Below are 27577 nucleotides of genomic sequence, written 5' to 3' on the forward strand. Positions count from 1 at the left end.
GACTGTTTTCTACGCGGAGAGGTCTTCTGTGAGTTGTCACAGGATTCTAGACAGGATGGTAATTAGCTGTGGAGAAGAGACACGTGTTACGAGTCCGCTTGGTTCTATCGCTTTGCGCTGTCGAGTGGAACAACGCGAAGCCGACAGGTCCGATTGACAATGACGAACAGCGTCTGATAAGGTAGTCGCAGAGGAGTGACTTCACTTCGACGCGCGCTTATTCTCCGTTTATTCTGCGAAAGAACGAGAACGCTCTGTGAAAGGTTGATCAGCTAGTCCAAGAGCATCTCGAGGTACTGCTGAATACCCAACTGAAAACGAGGTGGCAGACTGAATCGCAATGTACGATTATCAGATAACACTCGGTGGATACAATTCGCGCTTGCGCTCATAGTTTTTAACTTGTCACGAGGAACAGCAAGGAATCTACGGACGAATTGAAGCGTCAAGCGTTTCAGAGAGGCCAAGACAGGGAGCGGGAATTTTCTTGACGCTGACGGAGGAGAAGACGGGCCCCACCCCGGCCTGTTCGCAGCAATCGTCGTTTGGAAAAAAAAGGGCTGGCTCCGGGGCTGAGAACAATGAAACGGCTTGATTTGTTCTAGCGCCTCGCCGCGCGACGCTCCGGATTATGCCCGGAAGTCCTCTCTTTATCTACCGGTGTTCCCCGTGTCTGATTCTCCGACGAACACAAGCTGATGCCGCGGCTGGGAAGCGGTGTGCGGACACAGGCAGCCCGGCTTGTGTAAGGAGGAGGACACGCGCATCTAGCTGGCGTGGTTATCATGCAGCCTGGAGCGATCGGGACACACCGAACCTATGGAGCCTCACGCACGTCAGCAGCAACCAGCCAGCAACTGGCATCACTAAAGGCGGCAGGCGTACCAACCGCGCTGGCACCAGCATCAGCAACAACCTCCGTCGTCACTGTCCGCCTCGTCACCGTCATGGGCCGATGCATTGTGCACGGAGGATGTGTCTGATGCTCCGGCTTGCGCCTATTTCTCTCTTACTCTGTCACTCTTGCGCGCACGCGCGCATGGACACCCACCCACACGCACACACACGCTCTCTTCCTCTGCCCCCTTCTTTCCCCTGCATTCTCACCACTCTCACTCTCTCCCGTTGTCTTTCTTGCCAGGGTACCGGGGAAACCTTGAATGACAGCGGCGCAAACACTGCCCCGGGGAATATTAAAAACGTTCCGCGGAACACTGTCGGCCTGGGAGAGAAGTATGAAGCAGAAGGGATGCTGGCATTCGCGTCACCACGGCTGGCTGCCGTAACACGTAAGCATGACGAATAACAAGCCCTGCGGTTCTGTGTCATCGCCATCGGTTCGCAACAAACTCGGCCGCGGACGTATAGTACGTGTAATACGCGCCGACGTCTACGCCGGCTCGCACTCGGGATTCTGATACGCGGACTACTGTGCCGGGCGGCAGCGGCAGGCTCCCCGGAGACCGATAAACGGGAGCTGGACTCCCAATGTGGACGACGCCGACTCTGTCACAACACGTGTTTTGACGGCTTCGACCAAGAGCCGATCGGTCGATAGACGGTGACAGGGAAAATACTGGCTACGAATACTGAGACTGGCGTGGCTCTGCGATGGATTTCGATGCCCGATGTGGGAACGCTGCAGTGACCTTTATCCCTTAGTATCGTAGCGTAACACCAGTGTTACAAGAATTGAAAGAATTGCGCGCGCAATTTGGGAGCTTTTTCACGAACTTTAAAGCGTTGCTTTGCTATTACCATACGTAGCAAGTGTTACACTAGTGACATCAAATTTATTCAAAAAGGAAAACCGAAATAATTGAGAGAAAAAATTAGCATTCACCTGGTACTCCCAGTGGCCCTGGACGCTGAATCGTAATCAACAATACGAGACAGTGTATCACAGTAGAATTTCTACGAATGTGTTTCTGACCTGAGGACACTTGTTACATATGGTAATAGCAAAGTAACGCTTTGAAGTTCATGAAAAAGCTCCCAAATGGCGCGCACAATTTATTCTTTCTGTTCGCGTAACACCGGTGTTCCGCTATGATACTAAGGGTTATCTTTGAAACGTTGGTAACGATTATCTCAGATTTTTCTTCCGTATCTATGTAAAGCGACTGCGTAGGGTGCACAGGGTGGGCTACCACAGGACAAATGATCAGAGTATTCTCGTTACAGTTTAGTGTTTGGCAGCAGAATATTGTAGAATAGCTTGGATCATCTCAACCAGGGCGCGGGCAGGGCAACTACCCAGAGCGGCAAAGAGTGACCTAAGTAGCCCCTTTCTGGGTCCCACGATTTTGGAACTGAATTTTGTGCCAAATGATAGCTTATGACGAGACATCAATCACGACAAATTTTCAAGTTAACGCTTCGATGTATAAACTTTTATGTCATTTCGATAGTTTAAACAATTATTTCCAGGGGTTTTGCTGACTGCTAATAACGAATTTGAACTTAGATTTTCAAAATTCACGAGAAAAAAATCAAGAAATATAAATGTCTGTGTAGTAGGTGCGTTTTTAATATATCGTCCGCAATGTTGAATTGGCCATTTGATTTTTTTTTCTCGTGAATTTTGAAAATCTGAGTTCAAATTCGTTATTAGCAGTCAGCAAAACCCCTGGAAATAATTGTTTAAATTATCGGAATGACATAAAAGTCGGCTGACGCGTTAATGAATTTTCACTTCTTCCACCTCTCATATCTCAGAAACTAATTGTCACCTCAACTTGAAAATTTATCGGGATTGATGTCTGTCTCATCATAAGCTATCATTTGGCACAAAATTCAGTTCCAAAATCGTGGGACCAAAAAGGGGCTAAAAAGGGCCTCATTTTGGGGTCACTCTTTGGGGTCAGCAAAATCGGTAGAAAAAGAAAATCAAAACCAATAAAAAAGTAAAACTTTTTGAAAACGCGGTAAAAATGTAGACAATATATGTTTGAATTTAGTATCAAACTTCATAATTAAATATAAAGGGCGGCAAAAGTCATTCTTCAGAGCGGCGGAAGAGCTAGATCGGGCCCTGATCTCAACTAGAACATTAACAGTTTAAGTGGCGTTCGTACTGTGCACGGCTTTGGCATGCGTTCATAATGATATTTTCTGGAAAGCATCGAAAAGTATAGTCCGAGAGTCTCCGCCTGTTTACTTTGAAAACAAACGAAGCTCAGAGTTAGCTTTGTATTTTCTACTTCCTCCCAGCGATTTGAAGATGATGTAGGGTATAATTGGTCCCCGGAATTGGAAAGCGATTACAATTATGTATAATTAAAAACAGCCGGAATAAGTTCGTACTTTGACTGATTTCCCCCGAAATACCTGCAAAAATTCAAATTTGGATAAAAATTTCTCGACAGAAACGTTCACCCGGAAAGAGCTGATCGACTTGAAATTTTGAAATTGCCTTTCCCCGAGCTTTGGGCATTCAAAGTATTAAGTACTGGTTGATCAATAATATTTGAATTATTAGTTACGAATTATTATTTATTTTAATTGTCACTGAATTTTATGTGGCTTCGTAATTACATTTCCATTCGATTTAAATGCTTGCAATTATCAAGCACCGTTACCATTTGACTCTGCTCAATATTATACAGTGCGCGGATGTTGAGAGATTTCAGGGGCGACGTGCTCCTTCGGTCCGAAGTGCTATTCACCGACTATGCGCCATGCAAAAACCAACTGGGAATTACGTGCGATTAATTAGCGCAGTTTGACGGATGCCTGTTCCTAACGCATTCACGTCGAACCTAGTCACACATTCCCAACGCGTGTCCCTACACATCAATGAAACCTGCAGCTCTCAGCCCTCCGCAGGCAGAGGGAGAGGCACGGCCTGTTGGCATTCTAATATTCGCCCAAAAATTTTGATACATCTACCCCTGCTGTTTCAAAGGGCTGTTTCGCCGACCTACCCCCGACCGTGCTTCCGAACGACCGTTACGCACCGTTGCCGATCCTGTGGAATTCTGGCATGTCCTTGAGAGCCGATCGGGCCAAATCGAATGCTGAATTCTCGGTCGGAGGTGCGCTTACGCGTCCGTGTGCGAGGGGCGCGGCGCGAGCGAGGAAAGGAAGGGAAGAAGGGGGCGAGAGAGAGCCCCCCGGGTTGGGAGGGGGTTGGAGGAACGAGAGTGGGAAAGAGGAGGAAGGAGCGAAACGTAGGCAAAGCAGCCGTAATAATGGACAAGAAAACGAGACGTGGACGAGTCGAGGCGAGCCAAGGCAAGAGCAACAGGAATGAGTCGAGTTGGGACGAGCGGCGAGAGGCGACCGAGGAGGCGAGGGGGAGCGCGAGAGAGCTAGCGAGCCAGCGAGCGCGCGCGCGAGAGAGAGAAGGAAGGAGAACCCACCCGGAGGAACAGCAACGACGAAGAGCAGCAACGCAAACCCGGCCGGTCGAGTGAGAGCGAAGCCGTTGCGGAGGCGACGTGGCTCGGTCGTGTTTTATTTACTTAAGACCAGTAGCGAGCTCAGCGCAGGTAGAATTCCACAGCTGGAATCTTAATAAGGGTGGTCAGGGGTTCTCCCCCGCGTCCTTCTTTCGCCTCTCTACTCCGCGGAGGTTCCTGTGTCCTTACGCTCCCTTCTTTTCCAGGCTCGTATCACCGTGGACTACCGTCGTCCTTCCACCTACCTTCCTCGTTCCTTTTTCCCTTTCTCCCGGCGAACACGTCCAACCAGATGAAGATTATCAAGCGGAAGTTTTGCCTCGTATATAACCAAATGTCCGCAGCTGCCGCGCGCCTCCCTGCGCGCCCGTCGCTTTATTTTTGGCTCACCCCGACCACCACCCACCGGATTACGAAAACATCTTACGGTCGATATTCGCGCCACTATCGCCAGCAGCGTCAGAATGCGCGCGGGGATCATTCTCAGCCGAGCCTCTCCGCCGGCGACGTCGCGGCCCCGGCAAGGCCCCCGGAGTCTAGCAGTAATTATCCGCCGCCGGTAGGTGTCGAGAGGACGCGCTCGGCGATGGCGGAGAGCAGCGAGCGGATAGCGGCGCGTGAAATTTCCACGGGCATCGACGTTTTATACTTATCTCGGTAAACTAGCCGGGCCAAGCTGGCGGCGGAACAGCGCGCTGCAAACCGGCCTGGGGAAATTGAGACGAATGACGGGGAGGGAGAGAGGGGAATGCGGAGAGAGAGAGAGAGTATCGCCCGTGGGTGCCGGCAAAATTATTGTGTCCGCCTAACTAATCCATACCGCAACGTATGCAACCCTCAACCCCTGCGTGCATGGAGTGCGTGCTACAGTCAAGTGCGCCACTGCGCGGGCTCATGTACCGGGTGACTTTAAAGGATCGTTAAAACAACGCGCACAAGGGGGATCATCGAAATTTTTCGAGCGCCTGGCTGCGTTGCGGGGAACGCGACGGACGATGATGCTTGTCATCCGAATACGAGTCCACATTATTTGCGACACGACCGGTTCAATTTGCCACTGCAGATCGGCGAAATTGTCGATGCGACATTGTGAAACGTGACGACGAACCGCACGCACCGCGTGTACAGATGCATCTTTTTTTCTGTAATTTATGCTTGCGCGCTTCGCCGCTTGGAACCGCCCCGATTCGATCAGCGACGATGGGTTGACGAATTCTCGGGTTTCAGCAACGAGCAGAGATTTAGTTTGGTACTTCTAAATGCAATGTAGAATTTCATAAACCTTCCCAGAGCTAATTGCTTGCAAAGCAGTTTGTCTAGCAGGTTGTTCTCGCGTGAATATTTTCTGGAAAGCTTCGAAGGTATGAGAGTTCACTTTGGAAACAAAGCTGGCTCGGAATTTGCTTTTTATTCGCTGAGAATATTTTCCAGTTATTCAATACTCTCGTGGAGATTTAATAGACAATGTAGAGGTTTAAAGTTTCATTAAGGTCAACATGTGTTGAAGGCGCGGGACAAGCTGGACAAAATTATAACGTTGAAGTGTACACAGCCATTTTAACTCAACTATGACAATACTCAATCAGAGAGGTTAGGAAGCGTTTAACAAAAGGATACCATCCTCTGTCACAAAAACCATTGTGGCAGAGTACTATCTATATTATATTTATATTTAACTGTTGTCGTATGTCATCTTTCTACCAACAATGCAGAATTAAGTTCACACTTGCGCAATGTGTGGTAAAAGTGCCATCAGAGCGTGTGTACACTGCGTTCCACATTAGAACGTACTCGTTTCGCGCAGGGATACGCTGTTGATTGGTGGTATAAACCGGCAGGGGAAGCGCTGCGACCAATCGCGTGCGTCAGATCCGTGGGAGCTGCGCAGATCGGTCACAAATCGGTAGGGGCGTTGGTACGTTCTTACATGGAACGCAGTTTAGCGATTCTATTTCTAATTTTTTACTTCCTTTTACACCTTCGTGGTCACACGGGGGTATCGCACCCCAGGATATGTCTTCGCCAATATTTCTATCAATTTTTCGGCCTTAATAATAAAATTTAAAAATTCAGTGATTCTAATAAAAAAAAAATCACTTTCATCTATAACTATTTTCTCAAACACAAATTTCAGCATGTCAAAATTTACGGTTCTAAAGAAGGACTATGAGAGCACGATTGTAAGAGTAGATATTACTCGAAAGGTAAAAGCTTAAAAAATACGAAAATGGTAACTCAAAAATGACGCTGGGGTGTTTGTGATTTGTAAGAAGGTGTGACCAATATTTTTCGTAATCGCGTAAGTACTTAAGACTGTTATATTCGTATATAGTTGAAGAGCCAGTGAAAGTGTCAAGTCTTGTTACGTTTCTCGACTGTGTACTGCGCGCGCGTAATATGGGAGGGGGGGCGCTGTTTAGGAAGCTCATGCGCATACGCAGGCATGAGCAATGCGTGCAACGATGCGCACAAGCATGCGCGTACACCGCGACACGCACGTGCTAAATTACTGAGCTGCATCTCCTTCGAGAAAGCAGGAAACGCATGTCGCGCGGCTACGTACATATGTAATAATCGCCGCGCTTCTCCAACGCCGCCGGGTAACTCAGGCGGACCACATATTTGCAATTATTTTGCAGTCATTGTGCGGTTAGGCTGTCGGTGGTATCAGCCACTCACGCGCCACTTTGCAATGGTTGCTCGAAGTCCGTATCGACGACGAAACAACACACCACAAGCTTACAATTAAGGAAGCCCGATACCGGAGAAAAAATAATGAGAAATCTTTGAAAAGTGTTTTGATCTAATGTTCAAAGTGTAGTCCGCATTGTGTCAAAATTTCAAGTCGATTGACCGCACGGTTTTTGAAAAAATTGAAATCAAAGTCGCGCTCTTATGCACAGGCTGTTATTGGGGAAGCGTTACAATTTCTATAAAATGTTACACAGAGTCCTTAAAATAGTGAGAAAGCCCTAAAAAATTTTGCAATGGAAAGTTTAAGTATTCCTATGAAATTCTAAAAAAAAAATTGGACATGAACCGTATGGTTTATTAGATAATTGAATAAATAGACAGCAATGTGCTCGCATTTTTTTAACTGTTTGAAACGTGGCAACGCTGTACGCCGGGTAGTCATCTGTACAATGTATATTTGTATAAAGGATACAGTACAAATTTGTAAAAACACTACCAAGCTGTAAATATGTATTTAGTAATTTGTTGCGAACCAGTACGAACGCGCAAAAGAACACCACAAGTGTGAGATGGAAAGGGAAAAAAAGATGAACGCAAAGCGACGTTGCCGCATTTCACTCGCATATTTTACGCTACTTTTAATGAAAATATTGTGTTTCTAGCTGCATTAAACATCCTTTTTGTTTAATTGAATTGCAAAACAAACAGTGTAGTAATTTTATTAGGATTAGTCATGTAAATAACATTTTTGTCTACATAATTTTTTTTTATCTAAGATTGGTATCACTGCAGAGCTCCTATGTATAAGCATAGGCTCACCCCTCTCGCCGCCAGCCCCGCAAGTGAGTTATCGAAGCTCCTTAAGGGGGCAGACCACTGTAATGGTTCCCTGGTTTAAAGCCGATTTTTCCAGGGAAATCGAAACACAATTGCTCTGTCACTAAAAGATAGGGAAAGTAATCATAGTACAAACTAGCTCTTACAAAAAAAAGTTCCTTTATTTTTTAAGCACGAGCGCTCATGTGAGACTGTTGCTTAGGGGAAGTTGTTATAGAAACGAGGTGCCAATTCGGCTGTGTTTATACCTAGTACACATTTATAAAATTGTTATGTATTTTCTATAGCTAAATAAACACATTTCAAAAAAAAAATTTAGAAAATACATAACAATTTTATAAATTATATATATATATATATATATATATATATATAAATAAAAAATCGGTTTTCCGATTTTTTACCATGGTCTTCCCCCATAATACCAAAATTAATTTCAAAGAGGAAACACCGTTGTTAAGCGGCGTCGTAGAAACAGAATTTTTGGGATTCACCCTATACTAGCAAATAAAAACGAGAGCCAGTTTAACTTACTTTATTATTCATTGAAAATGTACGACGAATTTTTTTTTAATTATTTTAGAATGTGCGAAAATACATTTGATTGTTTATTAAGCAAGTAAGCGCACAACGGAACGACGCAATTATGAGAAAAATTGTAGCAGCTGACGAACACCACGTACTCACTATAAGCTAAGCTAATCACTTATTATATCTATTATTTTATTAATTGTGAATGCTATTCATAATTTTAATTGAAAATATGCGACAAAATGGAATCATTCGTGATAAATTCTGCGTGAAATGAATCTTCCTTTTCGGTCGCTATTTCGCACTGAACAACACAAACAACAAAACACGTGTGCTAGCGGCAAGTGGTCAGCGTATCGCACTGCGCGCGTCGCGCGCAACCACCGACGGCGACAATTTTGTGGGTGATACCGTCCGCGTATTGCGACGACCGTCGAAATTGACTTTAGTCAGTGGTCCGTATGAGTATTATCTGCGTTTCGATATTAACTCATGACCGCCCACAAGCAACCACCGTTTTGTGGTTGCGATATGGCTCTAAAGTGGTCGAAGTTAAGCCTAAAAAGTCAGGTCTGATATTCGGGCAAGCCAAGGTAGTACAATACGTTACAATAAAATTGTGTCAACGCTTAACTTGCACCGTGCAAATCCGCCGCTGGGAAGTTGTTAAACTCTCGTGTTTAATGCGGTTACTTCGTCGCCACTGTCTTAAAGATACTACGGCAAACGCACCAATAAATGAACACTTAAGGCTAATGAATGAACACTTTTATAAAATTATGTTTTTCAGCGCGATTGATTCCACGTGCTGCAAAAATTGTTTGGCTATGAAGCGAGAGATTAAAAGAACTCTCTAATTAATTAGTTGCATATTTTAATAACTTATTTTACTCATTTTAATATAAAATGTCCATTCACTGGTACGCGTTCATTTACTGGTACTTCCACCCTATTTCGAATTAAAACAAGTCGTGATCGCTTTTGGTATATTAGCTTCCGACATTTTTGTCATTTCAGCGAGATATAACGCTGGCTATTAATAGCAGAAAGTTTGTGTTTTGTTCCACTTATTGTTAATTTCATTGTCGGAAAATGAAAATGCTTCGCAGTATATTTTTATATTTTCACAATCAATGGTGTGTCTCAATGCCTCTGCTTTATATTATCGCAGGATTTCTGATGCTACGTGCACGTCAAGGAAAATCTGCAAGGGCTGTAATTCACACGTTCACAGGCCTTGCGTAACACGCGGAATTTGTTCTCACACGAGATCTTCATGCATTACGCACTGGTCATCCTTGGCACACAGAGGAATTATTGGATCGTACACCTTGCACCTCCGCAATGGGTACGTCATCCACAGTAGGTTTGAATGATATTCTTTAAAAAAATCGATCCTTTTTCGTCCAAAATGAAAAAATCTTTCTTACGGAATTTAGAAAACCTGGAAACGAACTACTTGCTAAAATTTAGAGTGAGCCAAACAATGTTCATTCGGCTTCCACATCCCAAAGCAAATCTTTGATAAAAAGAATGTCCGTTCCTTAAAAATAAAATAACCGAAATGACAGACGGGTTCCTCTCCCTCGACTCTTTATGCAGCAGATCTGACATTCCTGATGAAACCTTTATGGAATACTACCGTTTAGGAACTAGTTCTTGATTAGGCAGTAATTTTTTTCAGTTCATGAAATAAATCGTTCTTTTAAGTTTATGTGAATAAATAATTGTTTGAAATAATTACTAACATAAAAATTGATAATTCAAAAATATATGTGTTTTATATGGAAGCACTTAGGATTGTTAGTTTTCGTGAAAATAAATGTGTAAGGTAGCCCACTTGAAGGAAGCCCCTGTTTCGAACAGTAAGAGATCACCGTCGACGTCAAAGTCGATTTCTGTGCTGGTTGTTGCGGTATTAAAGGGTATTTTCATACATTTTGCTTGTAATAATTTACTGTACAATGTAGCGCAAGAATTTTAGTATTATATGTATCACTTTGCTTGAAAAGTCGGTGATCCTTATTTAGTTCCAATTTTTTCTTGTGGAACTAATTTTTGATCACCGGAATAAAAAATAGATTAGGACATTATAAAATTATAAAAAAAATAAATTCAGATGGTATAATACTAAAAATAAGTTTATTTAGTACTTTCTTTTTAATTAGTATGGCTTTCTGATAAAATATTAGTACCTTACCTGATAAGAAATTAGTTGCCATGTATTTTAGATGATCAAAAACTAGTTCCTCATCTGATCAAAATATTAGTTCCCATGTATTTTAGATGATCAAAAACTAGTTCCTCATCTGATCAAAATATTAGTTCCCATGTATTTTAGATAATAAAAACTAGTTCCTAGTCACCTTATTATTCCATACCTTATAAATAATTAAATTATATTTATTCTCAACTTTTTAATTTTTTTTCTCAAAGTTTAAACATTAATTCATCTTTTAGTATAAAAAAGTCTATGGTTTAAAGTTTTATTAGGTTAAAAATAAATATTAAAGCGAGAAGCTCTCTAAACTGATCAAAAACTAGTTCCTTAACGGTATCCACGAAAGACGCGCGAGATTTAATAATCTTATATTCTTTAATTTTACTAAGCTGAGCAGTAGGTCCTACTTCCCAGCCTGCTGACTGTGTTAATGTTAATAATCTCTCCGAAGTTATAACCATCCCTAATAGTATTAAGCCTAGTGTTTAGAATCGGTACCTATTCGAGAAACTAAAAAATAGACTTCTGATAAAAGTTGCAGTTCAATCCAGCAAAGTTACCTTCGTCATCTGCATAATGTAAGTTTGTTCCGCGAGGTAGTTTTTTTTAACACTTTTTACAATTTTGTTAACCCACGTTTGCAGCGTTTATTGCACCATTAAACTCTTGTTTGAACCTTTTTTTCTGATTTTTATACTTTAGGAGTTATACGCGAAAAAGTGGAAGTGCCTGTTTGCCTCAGAGGCTAGTTTTCACTCACTTAAAGGGCGACTGGGCACGAATGAAACATACCGTTGTTCTTGTCTTGAGTTACTCTATAAACTCACAAAGTAGCATTCCAATCGGTGAGTGCGGGTTCGCGGTGTTTCCTCGTAAACCACTTAACACACCTCAATGACAACATGCTACTTTAAGGAGTTATATCTAGTCAGACGGCCGAAAACAGGTGATTCAATTTTAAATAGCCGGCAGTTTGTTTTAAATTAATATTTCATGAATTCCCTCCGTCAATCAGATGAAACATTAATATACTAACGAAATCCTTTTTGTTTTTTGATTTTAGATAATCTGGTTTCGAACGGCAGTGCGCACCGCAAAAACAACTTTTTAAAAAGGCTTCTTGGATGTCGCTTGTTATTTTATTATAAACGTAAATATTTTCCTACGAAAAAATTACCAAATGTTCTTTAAATGTTGCTCTCTTAAGTGCAAAAAGTTTTGTAAAAATAGATGCTTCCGATTTTTCAAAAAAAAATCACAAACATTCGCCACTTTTCGGCCGCCTGACTAGGTATAACCCCCTTCCTTAACAGGGTATTAGAGGTTAGACGAAACTCGTATTAACCTTTATGATTTGCCCAAAGCTCCCTCCACTTTCAATTATGGCAAGGCTGGCATTGTCATGATTAGCGGACAGAATAAACGCATGGCAGAAGATATTTTGTTGTGACAGGAACCGTAGAACCAGCACGTTCGCCAGAAAAGCCGGTGTTATTGTAATTAGAAATTCCATTACCTGTGTGCCTCGATGGGGTATAGCGGTGTAAGAATAAAAGGGGTCGAAGTGGGTAGCGCACTTGAGTGTCTTGTAGACAAGTCAACAAGCTAGGTATGCATTAACAGTCTAAAGGGAGGCTCCGGTCTAAAAGTCGATTTTTTTTATTTCATTTTGTGAATGTTCAATCTTTTAGGAGTACGTGTTTAAAAGGATTTGTTGAAATTCGTAAAATCCCCGAAGTTATAGGCATTTGAGTAGCGGCAAATGCATGGGCCACTCGGCGCCCACGTAAAGCTTTAAACGCGTTTTTCTCGAAACAGTGTTCTCAAAACGTTGGGACCTATATTTCCTAAAGTTATTAGCCGATTCGGCTGAAACTTTTTTTATTTTGAAGAATATACTTCTGGCTAGGAAGGATATCAGAAAAAAATACAAAAAATTGAAAATTTATCATCTTCATAGGCGTTGAAAGGATGAAAAATATAGGGAAAAATTGATTTCAAATTTCAAGTGCCGTTGTTTTCTAAAGAAATGTAATTTTTGTAATTTTTTCTGGTTTTCCCCCTAACCAGAAGTATATTCTTCAAAATAAAAAAGTTTCAGTCGAATCGGATAATAACTTTTGGAGATACGGGTCCCACAGATTTGGATGAATTTTTTGACACCTTGACTTTGACGACTCCCCAGTGCCATCTGCATTGATTAATTATAAAACAAAAAATATATTTCTATAATTTAAGACACCCTTCATACAATGCAAAAAGTCCCATTAAATTATATATAGTAGTTTTCCTTTAATTAATTCTTAAAGATCACCTATTTTTTAGGGCTCTAGACAGGAAAGTCCCCTTATGTTTTTACAGAAAGAAGCATCGAAAGTTTTGTGCGACAGTCCCCTGTTTTGCTTTGAGAACACAACGATCTAAGAGACACGTGCTTTCTTATACGTAATGACTAAAATATCGCGGAATGGGATACCAAAGCGTGATAGCAATAAATATTAATATCAGATTCTTTCAGGATTCCTCAGAGCCTTCCCAAGAAGCAGACCTTCATTCCTACCTTTTTACTTCAGTTATCCATCAACAAATACACCATGATCACTTTACACTTTCAATTACAAATTCGCACAGAAAAAAGGAAAAATTCCCAAGTACAGAATATTTCCTACGAAAACTATACTACTTCTTTTATTAAACACGTAAAATCTTCCATCCCACCACTTGTATCTTTTTCTAGTTCCCAACAGGCCGCCATTGTAACAAGTTGTTTCTGAAATAATTTTCCCCGGCCAGTCACTTCTCCCTCGACCGCAAGAGCACGTGCACACCGAGCGTACGAGAGAAACGCAAATTACGAGGGGGATAAAGAAACTAAAACACTTGAACGATCATCCAATAAATCCATCATCTGGTGGATGAGAACAAGTGAATTCGGGCCCCGCCTGGGCTTGGAAGCATCCCGGAAGCGGGAAGCCGACCGGCCGTTTCTCGAGGGTTAGCCGTACGCGGGAACGATTACCCGATATAGTTGTAACCCTCGACGGTTCATCGATATATAAAACGCGCAACGAGTAGGACAGAGGGGGCGAGCGTTTGCAGGATCAGAATTGCGAGGGGAGGGAACAGGCAGGACCTCGCATAATGTGCGTGTAACACACCCTACTCATCACGCGCCACTTGCTCCCCTCTCCCGTGCGCCTCTTCAGCCTGGGATCGACCCCAGAAAATCAACCCGGCTACACTCGTCTCCCTTGCGGTGTGTAACAGCGTCTCGCTTCATCGTGCAGCCCATTTGTTGGCTCGCTGACTCGCACATGCGAGTTATGTTTATATTATGATATTAATAGAGGGTAATACGCGACCTCCATCGGCAGTGTCGGTAGCAGCAGGTTGTTTGTCGGCTCCGAGAGGGCCGGTCAGGGCCGTGCGCGGCTTCGAGTGGGCCCCGGGGGCCACCTACTCAAAAATCCCCCGCGACTCTGAATGGTCCTGGATCTCTTTTCAACCGGGAAAAGCAATCTCGTTGTGTTGGGAAATTGCATGCCGCCGATCGAATCGCGCCCTTTATCGTTGCGGGTTTCCTTTGAGCTCTGCCGTTGCAAACGAGACGGGGCCGTTTTTAATTGAACGGATTTTCGCTGGGCATTCTCCTACCGGGGAGCTTTGAACGAAAGCTCGGGTCGTCCCGGGCATCGTTCGGGATTAAACGTCGTAGCGCGGCAAAGAATTTCGCGAGGCATCGGTAGAGGCGAGCCAATGGGAATAGAGTCTCCGCGGGTAGAGTCAGGGTTAGCGTTGGAGTGCATCGTTACCATGTCAGAGCGCACGGCGACAGAGACTATGCGGGCGGAGGAGCGACGGAATTCGGGGGAAGAGTCTCTGGAGGAAACGGTGCGCCTAGGTTCAGCGGGAACCGATGAATCGGGGGATCTACCGCAGTTGGGCCGGGTTAGGTCCGGGTTAGGCAGAGCCCAAGAGTAGCCGTGACAGCCAGCATTAATTGTGCGTTTTAGGATCGTGGATGGAGGCGCACGAGCGGGCCAGCGAAAAAGGGAAAGTTCGTGGGGGAGGCGACGGAGGGGGGGGGGAGAGGCTCTTCCGCTATAAATTACACGGCTACGAGGAGGACCCGTGGGGCCGGATTGACCTGGTCGACGCGTTTCTCGGGCTAACAGCCTGTGATTTCGGTGGCCCCGAATGTGAATTTTTGGCAGCGGTGGGACGGCCGAAAAACACACATCGAGGGGGCCGCAGAAAAAGGATATCACGCTTAAGTGGCCCCGGCAGAGAGAGCCGTAGGAGGGCACCTCTCGTTCCCAGAAACGTGGGTGAGGAGAGACACATACCTATACCAGGAACAGTTAGGGCTGCTGACTAACATTCCTCCTTCCGCCTCTCGGTTGTCTGGCATCTAATTCGAAAAGGGCAACCCCCTCGGGACCCGCATCTCGTTACGCGGAACATCGTGTAATTAGCACGTCGTAGCGATCCCGGTCTCCAGACAAGGTGTGCGCGCACGCGCGCACACCCATCCCCCGCGGTTGCCGTTCGAGCGTTGCACAGTTTTGGCGAACGATTCGCCCTGGCTGCGAGGTAGACCGGCGGGTATTCCTTGGTCGGGGATGGTCGGGATTGGAGAGTTCCGGTCGCGGTGAGATTTTCAGCTCGCCAACTGGCGACGCGCGCCGCGACTAAATTTCGCGCCACGCGTCGTCGTCACCCACCCACCCCGAGGCGAGCGCGACACTTACAGAGGTCGTTGCGCGTTTTTCAACTTTCCGATTCGCGGGGCCGCGCCGGCCCCGTCTGGTGGCGCGTGCTCTTGGGCCAGACTGCGGCCATTCTTGTGCTCATTAGTCAAGAATTACTCGCGTACAACGAGATCGAACAATTGGCACGGCTCGGGGCCTTTAAATGAACGCCGCTTGAAACGGTAGTTTTAACGACGGCGCCGGGGTCGGCTGCACGGTCGTAGACGCGTGCGAAAAGTATTCGCCGTCCCGTGAAAGCGAGAAAACTTCCAGCGGCCGTTAAAAGGCCCGATTCATGCGGCCGGAATCTGTACGACCATTCATTTCGCCGGCGGAGCACGGTGAATACATCGGCCAGAATCGGCAGAATGGAATTCGCGCCGGGGGATGAATAAATACAAGCGTGTAACTATTTTATTCTCCATTTTGTAGGGAAACGCTCTATGCCCCTCCGCCGCGGAGCCCTTCGTAATCATTTAGCTTTAAAATCCAGCCTCTTCAGAGCACGGCCACTCCAACCCCCGTGTTCGAGGCGCTTTATTTTCACCCCCTTTCCCAACCGCAGCCGCTGCGAATCCTGCCGGAGTTCCACGAGTGCCGGGAGTTTCACCCGAAATTAATCCAGCGATTACGGTTTCGACGACGGAACCAGTCACCGGTAGATTGTGCGCGCTCCGCGGGGCCCGGGGCGGTTTCTAATTAACGAAAAATCCTTCAGATCGCCGCGGAGCGATTGCCGTCCTGATTTTTACCGTCGCATAAATCGTAACAACCGTAGAAACAACGAGGGTGTATGTAGGACACGTGACCGAATTCGATGGTCGTTGTTTAACGATATTTAGTTATACTGTAGCGTAGGGCGATCCACGCGATCAAACTTGTCGTAGATATTTTGTGGCTCGTGCTTTCCATTTGTCCCACCCCGTCCCTCTTTCACCCTCTCTCTTTGCAGCTTTCCGCGCTGCCGACGCGACGCGCTCCGGACGCTCTCCTCACCCCCCACCCACCCCCCCTTCTGCCTCGTCAAATTCGATATCGAGTTGTTTTTCATCGTGATTACATTAAGGGGGGAACCTTGTGTAAAATGAAATTTTTGAACATTTTTTTTTTTTTGTTTAAATCGATAGGAAATTTCCTCAGGAATACGGTAGAAAAGTTAGAAAGTGATCAGAGATGTTCTTGTACGTTATTTTCAAAATAAAGTGAACGGTTGTATTGGGCGGAGCGGCTCAGGTAGTCGGCCTTCGTCGGGCGCTCGGCCTTTCTGTCCCTTCTAACTGTGTTAAAACCTATACTAATGTACACCAGTTGTTAGACCCACCATAGCACTGCCTTTTTCGGCGTCTATACGTGTACATTTGTGTGTATAACGGTTTTGAAAAAGATGCCCCTTCGGCGAGGGGTCCTCGCTCATTGTCAGTTCAGCAGCGTCTCTTGAGTGAAATCGGTCGTTTACAGAGCCTTATACGAATATATACGAATAAATTGAAAATGAGTCGAAAGCTGCAAGATAATAATCCAAATTATCGTCCGAATCGTCCCAGACGGCGAAAAGCTCCTAAAAAATTCGAATTTAAGAGTGCTGAGATAGAAAGTGAAAAGACGAGCGGAGGCGAAGGAACGAGCTCTTCTGCTAAGAAAATAAAAGCTACGTCGGCAGATGTAATTATTAATTTTACACATTGTTACCGAATTATAGAATTCATAAGTGTTTTTAGTGCAATATCAGATATTTCTGTGTGCAAAACGTGTAAACAAAAACAAACATATGGAGAAACAGGCAGCCGTGGATTAGGTTTTAAAATCGCCGTTACATGTGCGTGTGGAACTGTTTTAATCAATTCGGGACCATTTCTAAATAATAGTTTCGAAATTAACCGCAGAATTGTGTTTGTGATGCGTTTACTAGGCGTGGCACGTAAAGGAATAAATATATTTTGCGGCATGATGGATTTAGGCTGTGAATTGAGTGTAAGTGCTTATGACGGCATTATACAGCATATACATACCGCAGCGCAAAAAATGTATAATGACACGTGTCACAAAGCTGTTGAACAAGAAAAACAATTGAATGAAAAAAAGGAACAACCCTTGACAAGACTCAAAGTATCTGGAGACGGCTCTTGGAAAAAGCGAGGATTTTCTTCACACTACGGTGTAACGACGCTCATCGGTTATAACACGGGGAAAGTCATCGATTTATTGGTGAAAAGTAGCTACTGCCAAATATGTACGTTTTATAAAAACGATAAAAAGAATCCCGAATATTTAGAGCACAAAGAAGATGGGCATTGTGCAGTAAATCACAGTGGGTCTTCGGGTAAGATGGAAGTAGATGCTGTAGTTGAAATGTTTCTTCGCTCTGAAGAATTACACGGAGTACGCTACAGTAATTATATAGGAGACGGTGACGCTAAGACGTTCAAGGCTATACTCGATATTGAACCGTATGGTCATAATTTCAAAATTAAAAAGAACGAGTGCATTGGACATGTGGAAAAGAGGATGGGCAGTCGGTTGCGCAATGTAAAAAAGAGTGCAAAATTAGGAGGAAAAGGAAAACTGACAGACGTGTTAATAAAAAAATTAACAAAATACTACGGTCTCGCTATTAGGCGTAACAGTGATTCTGTGATTGAGATGAGAAAGGCGATAATGGCAACATTTCATCACCTATCTTCGACAAATAAAAAACCGCAGCACGACGATTGTCCCCCCGGCGCCGATTCGTGGTGTAAGTGGCGCGTCGCACAAGCCTCGGGGCAAGAATTTGATCATCCACCTCCATTACACGAAGATGTACAAAAACATATTCGCCCAATTTATGAAGACTTGTCACGGGATGATTTGTTAGAGAGATGTTTAGGTGGACATACGCAAAATGCTAACGAGAGCTTTAACGCTATCGTTTGGCGTTTAGCACCTAAACATCTCAACTGCGGTATTAAAATTGTTGAAATAGCTGCTTTTTTGGCTGCCGGCCTGTTTAACGAAGGATTTTCGTTTGTCCTTCAAACAATGCAACAACTTAGCATAGTAATTGGACAGCAGAGCAAAAGGTTTGCCGAAAATGAGGACAAACGCCGTATTCAACAGCAGGAGCGCCGCAGCCTTCCTTGGGCCAAAGAGGCTTGTGCTTCTCGAAAAGAAGAAAAAACGGCTGAGTTACAAGTTTTTGAAGAAGAGGAAGATCTATTTTATGGCCCTGGAATCGCAGATTAACAAAAAACTGCGGTAAGTCAAAATGAATTACGATTTTTCTGTTACTCAAATTTTAAACGCATTTTTCTCGAAACGCAAAATTTCGCATGCCGTGCAACGTAGCTCAAAAACTAATTACTCGATTTTTATGAAACTTGGCATATATATTCTATAAATAATTGGCCTCAGCATGACGAGCTCCGATTTCTTTATTTTTTATGTAAAATATTGTTATTAACAATTGTTCATAACCGAAAATCCGTTTCTTTCTTCAAAACTTCGCCATTTTTGCAATTTTGAAAATTTTAATAAAAGAAAAATGTCATGCTGAGCGTTTTTGCATAAAGTAACTATTCCATTTTGATTTTTTTGTTTCAGATCATTTTTGTGCATTGTACACTGCACGGCGAATTTACAGGATGCCATTTTCAAGCCGCCATTGCACCATTATTATTAACAATTAAAATTTATAAAAAATATATTTTTTTACATTATAACGTTAATAAATGGTATTTCAAATTTTAAATCAATCTGCGCATTACATTTTCCAAAAAAAAATTCTTGAAAAACAGACCATTTACATAAGGTTCCCCCCTTAATTAGCCAGCGACGCAGGTGCGATCACCGTAACGTCGTTCTACGGTTGATCGTCCGAGAACAGGAGAGGTGTCTCTATTTTTAACATTTTAACGGGATTACTGCACGCCTCGTAGTCAAGCGTCTGCTGCTGCTCCGAGGCTTTTCCCTCGCGCGGCATGCATCTCTGCCGTTGGACCAACTTCATCTGCATCGAGTATGTTTGATGACTCGAGGCTTTGGTATTAAAATGAGTAGTGCGAAATCAATAATCAGGGACGGCGCGTTCAGTAACCATATATAGAGGGTGTTTAAAGAAAAAGGAGCTTAGACTTTAGGGGTAAAAAATGGGGGGAGTAAAAAATGATTATTCAATAATATGTAGGTTCTAAAATCAATCCTTTCGGGGTATAATGCACTTTTGTGTTCGCTAGTGTTCGGTAAGGTACAGGAGTTTCGTCGCAACTCGCTGAAGAATTTTAGAAGACCAAGTTAGTGATATGCGATATTGGCCCCAACTATCGATAATGCGTTTTTCTTTTTAATTTGCAGACAGTTGAAATTCTACTCGAAAGATAGCGCGTTTGTAACTCAAAATTGCAGGTGTTCTGTTCCCCAACTTTCATATTATAATTTCCTTACAAATTAAGGGTATTTACAGAAAATTCCTGTTGCTTCTGGTGCTTCAACTATCCTACTATGGAATTGTGCTGAAAAAATTCTGTGTATTCAACATTCAAAAAATTACTTTTTTCCTCTATTCAAACCACTGTGCATCGTAGTGTCTGGCCTGTACTACAGACGGCCATGACTATAAGCACCTAGAGTCTTGGACCTTTTATCATACTCTGTCTGCATTAATAGAAAATTTATTTTCTTTTAGATGAGTTTAGCTATTCACGGGTTCCCACAATCCTGGATTGTTAACAAATGAATGCAAATCATTTTTGTTTGTACTAATAATAAATGTTATGTTTCTAAATAAAACAACGTAAAATATTATTTATTTACTACCTTCTCTGTTGAAATTATACAACGCCAAATAAACACTCTTGGTATCTTTTTGTCGCACTGTATGTACTAGTAGAATGAGTATAAAAGAATAGTCTGATCGGTAAAAATTAAATATTGGGTTAATATAAAAAATTAAAGCAGGGAATCCACCGGGAAGCCAAGCTAAGCTCTGCGATGCTGTTTTAGCTTAGCTTTTAGTGGAAACGGTTCCACAAGAATGTACTGAAGCTATTTTTTATAAAACGTAGCATGGCATAACATTAGCTTAGCTTGGCTCTTTACGATTTAATATTTCGAATGATTCAGAACGAGGGTCATTGTAAACAATGAAATATCAGTATAAATAAATTGACGATGCAAGTGAAAAAGAAAGTCGATTTTTGAAAAATAGATTTATGTTAAAAAACTGCAAAAATTAAGTTATCTTTGCCGTTACGTTATTTCATATAATGTTACGCAAATTTATATAGCGAGTTAAAACTTGGAAAACTCTGAGCACGTAATAGAATATGAAAATTTGAACAGGCGATCCTTCAATCGTATTGAACAGTAATTGAAATGATTGAAAGGCAATAGATTCCAGGGAAAAATAAAATTACTGACAGTAGGTATTCCGCGCGTTGTACATTTCGAGGCAAATCGATGTTTTCCGGCGCGCAAAGATTAACAGACGGAAAGCGGGGTGGCAGAGTGATTTAAAACGTTGATTTTCAATTTTCTGGCTATTCGGGCGCTTTTTTTTTGTAGTTTTCATTTTGCCGACCGCGAGCGCAGTCAGTTTAATCACTTTTGCGGCGCAGGTGTAAATGAATTTTTCCCGGAGATTGACGAATCGAATTACCGATTTAACTGCGAAAGGTTAAAGCATGCCGCGCACGCAGCACGACTCGATGGTCATGGCGGCCGATTTGATATCGAATAATAGCAGCGCGTCTGATTATGCCCGGCAAGTTCACGTTAATATCCAACTTACGTAACACCGTTCCGAGCACACTCTATAAACAAACGGGAGTGCAGACGTGCATGTGTTACAACCCCATTATCAGCTAATCCAACTGCGATGGGAGCTAATTCCCACTGAAATTCACGCACGGTTGAACCGCGCCAGTGGCATAATATTCACCGCGTATTAGCAACCGCGATTACAAAAACGCGGCGTCACTCGCATCCCTTACGTCGCGTGTACGATTCTAACGCCTCGTTGGGCTAGATTTTGGTATGGCGTGTCGCCACGACAGAGACATTGAAGGAATAAATAAAAAAAAAATTAAAAAATTATAAGTAAAAATTAAAAAAAAAATAAAAAAAAGAATTGTAGGGAACTGTGTACAGACAATTAAACAATGGAGCATCTAGCAGGTGAATACCTTTCCCCGATCTTACAATTGGTATATATATATAAAAAAAATAATTTTAAAAAAGTTATGGGATGTCAAAAACGTCCAAATACTTTTTTACTAACTGTATGCATGGAAATTTGTCGCGCATAAAACCTTTAACAGGTGCAAATATGAGCATCGTAAGTTTTTCAAAGAATGTTAATTGCAGAATTGGTTACATCATAAATAGTGTAATCATAATAATATGATAATGAACATGAGTAAGTAGTATAGAACATTTATCTGTTCAATGCACGTTCAAAGTGGTACGATAGATGTTTGATGGATAATTTCGAAAATTTTCAAATCCAAATTTGGATTTCCCCCTCCCTCAAAATTCAAATTTGGGTTAGAACCGGCCTAGCTATACTACTAATATGATTGTAGCCGTGATAGTACACCGATAATAAAAGAAGGCAAAAAACTAAATTGTGTCTGTGTTGAAAACCATGAAATTCATGCCTTTTAAACTAAGGCGACCATTCGTGCTCGATTTCCGGGGACAGTCCCCGGAACACGATTTGTGTCCTCGGTAATTTGTCCCCAATTCTGAATTTAAGCTAATCATTTGTCCCCGATTCTGTATTTCTTCTTTAAAGTCACAAAATAATCAATAAGAAACCGATGTCACAAGTCTGCTAAAAATTCTACTAATTTGACAACACTGTAACAGTTACTTTAAAAAAAAAATATCTCATGTCCCCGAAAACCCAAAGGAAAAATGAAATTTTCTGTTTCGTTAATCTATCTACTTATATAATCGTTGTGTCGCTGATTCATCACCGTCCAGCCCAAACCGCTGACGGTAGAAACATAAAATTCGCGGAGTAGGTATATTCCTTTTGCGACGTAGGCGCTCGATAAGAAGGGATTTTTTCAAATCCCAGAAGGGGGTAAAAAGGAGTGAACTATGTTCTCACGGATTCCTTAACATCTCTTAGTCCCTATTACCTATCAACTTGGTTTCTACTTACAAAGGTTACCAACATAAATGCCTAAAAACCAATTTCACGATTTTGCCCTAATCAACCCCTAAGGGTGTGGTGAAAAGGGGTGAAATGTGTTTTCATGGAGTCCTTAATATCTCTTAGGCCCGAAGCGAAGGCGGGGGTATTTTACGATCATGTGGAATTCATGGCCGTAATAAATCTATTCCATATTAAAGTTACGAGAGAACGCATTTCACATTAAATTTGCAAACGTGTCTAGGGTCTCAGGTCCATTAAATACTGCGTATGCAATGTGACCATTACAAGGGTGTCTTTAAAACGTCTAAATTACGATTCCTACACTACTTCTGATCATTATAGACGCTTGCTCTAAACGTCACGTGGATTCCATGCGCAAAGGCACGCGTAGATGTACACCAACGTATACGCATGCGCACTCAGGTACGTACTGCTACTCACAGTTAAGAACCGCAGAGAAAAGCACACAGACAGAAACCCCGGGCGAAGGAATATAAACAACACTCTATTATATCCGAGCTCGAAAGGAGCACATAGTTACTATGAAAAATCAAAAGACTTATTGCATTTTCATCCGACCTTTTCCTATTTATCCGTCACTCATCGATACCAACCGCCTTCCATCATGTTTATCAGCCCTTGCACGCCGTCGGATCTGAAATGCAACGACAATTAAAGCGATGCAGATTCGCGGGGGGTAGGAAGCAGGCGGATCCAGCAGAAGCGATAGGTAGAGAAAAAGCATTCCTCTGAAAGTTCGAAGGCACGATCCTTTTCGAGCGAGTGGATTGCGAAAGAAAATTAGAAATGATGAAGTAGCCAGCAGCCTCGCAGCATCCCGGGAGCCCGATGTGTCTGCTTCAATTTCGAGATCTCTCCGACGGATGTGTGCAACTCGTTAGATCAATGACTTCGCCGCCCATTTACTCGCCCCCCACCCCCCGCGCCCTTCGCCCACCCGGAGCTGTTGCTCTCTTTCTCGCTTTCCCGCGACATAACATTTATATCGGTAACTTTGTCCTTCCCGAACCCCTCGGAGAAGGTAGTGTCAGTACCGCGCCACCACCACCATCGCTGCTACCACCCATCGTCATCATCCGCAGAACCCAAGCTATCTCGGCGACGATGGGCCGGTTCCCCAAGCGGAGCGGCGTTGATGCTAAGCTAAGCGAAGGTTCGCTCTTTGATCTTCTGCTTCCTATATATAAACACGAGTGCAGCCACACTGGGGGTGGAAGGGGGCAGGCGCGGGGGGGGGGGGGGGGTAGAGAAACAGAGAGAGAGAGACGGAGAGGACGCGAGGAAGAGTACAAGAACGAGTGCTCGGCAGAGCTGAGGCAGGGAGAGAGAAAGATAGGGAGGGCAACGTGTAGGAGGAGAGCAGAGGGGTGACAAGGAGGAGATGGAGGGTGAAGAGATGGCCTCCATTCCGTCGTATCTCCTGCGTGGGGTCTTTATACGTCCGACTGTATTCCCCCACATCCATTATCTGCATACATACCGGAGATACATCATGCGAGCGTAACGTGCTCGCGGCTTCGCCTCGTCTCGTCCTCCCTTACCCACTCCTCCCCTTCTCGCCGCCTCTCTCTCTCTCTCTGTATTGTCCTCTTTCTAGGATCGACCGTCCAGCGGTCATCGTAAATGTCGCCCCGGTAGCTGGTTGCGGCCGCGGGCCGGCCACATCCGCGGGGGGACAATAAATTACGCCGCCAGGCGGGCTGAAGAAGCCTGATTGTTGCGCGAACATCGCTGGTTTGCGCGGGATTAATCGAATTATCGACAATCGGGACAGTTGCTACGGGCTGCGCCGGCCAGCCCGCGACGCCTCGATTAAGCACGATGATAGACGCCGAGTGTACACGCCGACTGAGATCCTAGGATCTATTCAGTAAGTGAAATTCAATGTGACGGAGGCCTGGGTTAGGTCTGGGTTTAGGTTCATCGCTAAGAATCTAATTGTAAGCCTGTTACTTTGGACGCTGATGGCTACACCGATCACGTACCTACTTTGCGCTAGTTGATGAGGCGAACGGACGTTTGTATATTACGGGCAATGTGTGCTGACGAGACATTTTTAGGGGTAAGGTTTTTTGAGTCTCGCGTGAACGTACACTGCGCAACATTCGCGATACAATAATTTGTAAAAACATTGAAGCTTTCAAGTTAGCATGTATTTGGTAGACTCGTTCCGCGCAGGGATATGCTGTTGGATTGGCAGGAAACCGGCAGGGAAAGCGCTACGACCAATCGCGTGTATCTGAAACGATGGAGCTGCGCAGGTCGGCCGCAAAGCGGTAGTGGCGCAAGTCTACTCTTAGGTGGGATAGTATGTACAGTCAAACATGACTTGAAGAGTTCTTGCAGAAAAGAAGATACAAAAAGAAATTTTTGTCGGAAAATATTCTACGTGTCAATGGTAGTACCTTAAGGGGGTATTCTACTTTCGTTTCAGATGACTAGAACCGGCCCCGCAATTCGTGCGCCCGATGGGGCCGGTTTTTGATGACATGACCTACGCTTCGGCGTGTAACTTCTACAAATTTCAATATAACGCATTCCAAAAATTTGTGTTGATAGTTCGAACACTACTAAATATGTGCACAAAATCCCTGCCCTGTAGGTGCGATAGGTTTTCCGGAATTAATTTCCAAATATCTTCAAAAACGAGTGTCTAGACTAGAATACCCCCTTAATTTGTCTGTGGCCTAAATACTTTCCAACAGTAAACTCTGGGATCACGAAATGTGTCCCAGTTCATTGTGCCTACCTAATCCAGATGAATGTGACTATTTTCACAAAAAAAAAATAATAAATATAATTTTTTTTTATAAAATCAGAATGTAAATTTCGGGTGAAGCCGAGTAGTAAAAGCTAGTTACAGTATAGAATTTAATATTTGGCACTTACAGTGTTTTCTACGAGGACTCTTGAATCATCCCTTTCCTCCTGGAAACTGTATCTACTACAAATTCTCATGAACAGGCACGAGTTGAACTGTGATTCAACACCCTTTTTACAGCGCGGAAGCAAAAACAAACGTGTTCGCACAATTTACGTGGTAGGTCGTGCTCCCTTATGTAGTACACTGTAAAATAAATTTTCGTTGTTTAATGTGCAATAAAGCAGAAAGCAATAGCGCAATAACGAAGCAGCCGAGTGCTTTCCAGGGGTGAATATACACGCGCACACATACATACCGATTATTTACGTGTATTACATGACCATCCAAGATGCGTAGCTCAAACGAGAATACAGATCACAGGGGCGAATAAGACGCTTTCGCGGCGTAAAAATAACTGGACGAATTATTTCGCGCGTCGTGAATAAACTTTGTAACTGAACGAAGGGTGCAATCAGAAACGGAGAAACAAATACTCGGCAAAATCCACGATCCAATCTTAAATTAGTTTCAATTTAAAGGCGTAGCCTCCCAGATCGCTTGCTCAGTTCCACAGCTTCTATCTTAAATTCGCAACCAGGGTTGAAAATTAACTGGTTCCATTGTCTTTGAGTCAGTACAGGGACTTAAACGGAGCTTGCAAAAAAGTTTGGATTGCATCCAGGAGCAATTCAGCTACTGACGAAACGATCAGTACTTGGATTAAGAAATTCTAATGATTAAGGATCTTTAAGCATTACCTTCAGTTTACTTGACATCCCGAATCGAGTTGCTTAGGTTTTTAAGTCGCATATTGGTGGGTAGCTAACTTCGTCTCTGAGAAAACCAGGTTTAATTTAATTCTTGAGGAATCACGAGCGACAGGTTAAATTATTTTCTACCATTTATTTCAGCGCCGTTCTGCCTATGGATTTGCCGGGTAAGGGCACCCGCCACTGCCCAGGGCTAACGCTGTGGGCAAACCTACGGGCAGTGACGCTAGCTATCGTTACAGCGGAGTGGGGAGGAACGGTTGTATAGACTCGCAGATGCGTGGGTAGGTATGCGTTAGTAGGTTCATTCTAATAGCGAATTCGGTACCTCGCACTGACTCTGCACTGGTGTCAGAAACTGACTTGGATTGGTTGTTTCTGGTAGAGAGGAAGACAGTTCTATAAGAATCAACCAGTCCAAGTCATTGTTTGGCACAAGTGCGGAGTCAGTGTGAGGTACCGAATTCGCTGTAACACTGTTGAGTCGACGCGACGGTCCTTGTTCATCCTGGCATCCGTACCGTATTGCCTGAGGAGGGGCGTCATGACTGACTGACTCACCGCCGACTCGTGTCTGCCCCGGGCAGCCTGATCTGTTGCCCAACGGGCAACTCCTGAACGGCGCTGATTTAACCTGTAAAGGCGGGATCTCCTAGCTGCGACAGGTCGCGGCGAACGACGGCGGCCCCACTAGTGCAAGCAGGGATCGGCGGGCTCCAGCTACCGCTGATGGAGGGAGAAACACCTACAGGAGCGGTGGTCATGTGTGCGTGAACTGTGCCTGCGTGCGTCTATCACGCACACATAACCACCGCTCTTGTAGGAGGTTCCCCCTCCATCAGCGGTAGCTGGAGCCCGCCGATCCCTGAGAGCAAGGGAGAAGTATGTGCATCTGTTTCTAGCCGGTCGCTGGGACCTGTCCTAGCTAGGAGATCCCGCCTTAAAGGTGGAATCAGACGGCGCGTGAATCGGCGAGCTTGCTCGGCTCGCCCAGGGTTCGGCAAGTCGGCGATCCATAACCGATTAAGGTGAAATCTCACGGCTCTGAACGCTCACGGCTCGCCGACTCGCGAGCCTGGGCGAGCCGAGCCTCTCGCCGAGCCTCTCGCCGTGAGAACGCTCATGGATCGCCGATTCAGTCAGAACACTCATGGCTGGCCGGCTCGCGAGCCGGCTCGTCTCGCCGATCCACATGCCGTTAGATTTCACCTTCACTCGGCACGTGTATCGGCGACCATAGTTCAGCGAGCCATGAGCGATCTCACGGCGCGGGAATCGGCGATTCGCGCGCAAAGATCGCCGATTCCCGCGCCGTCCGACTCCACCTTAAGGGTCCCCCACACCAACG

General features: G+C 44.1%; 1 protein-coding gene across 1 annotated transcript in view; it reads right to left on the reverse strand.

Moving 5' to 3' along the window:
• Positions 1-19275: 19275 nt before the first annotated feature.
• The window catches only part of LOC143371179 (protein pangolin, isoforms A/H/I/S), a 128129-nt gene continuing 119827 nt past the window's right edge, over positions 19276-27577 (reverse strand). The window contains exon 5 of the mRNA XM_076816126.1: positions 19276-19422. Coding sequence (XP_076672241.1) covers positions 19276-19422 — 147 coding nt within the window. The remainder of the gene's footprint in view (positions 19423-27577) is intronic.

Source organism: Andrena cerasifolii, chromosome 7 (genome assembly GCF_050908995.1).
Source record: "Andrena cerasifolii isolate SP2316 chromosome 7, iyAndCera1_principal, whole genome shotgun sequence".
Lineage (NCBI taxonomy): Eukaryota > Metazoa > Arthropoda > Insecta > Hymenoptera > Andrenidae > Andrena > Andrena cerasifolii.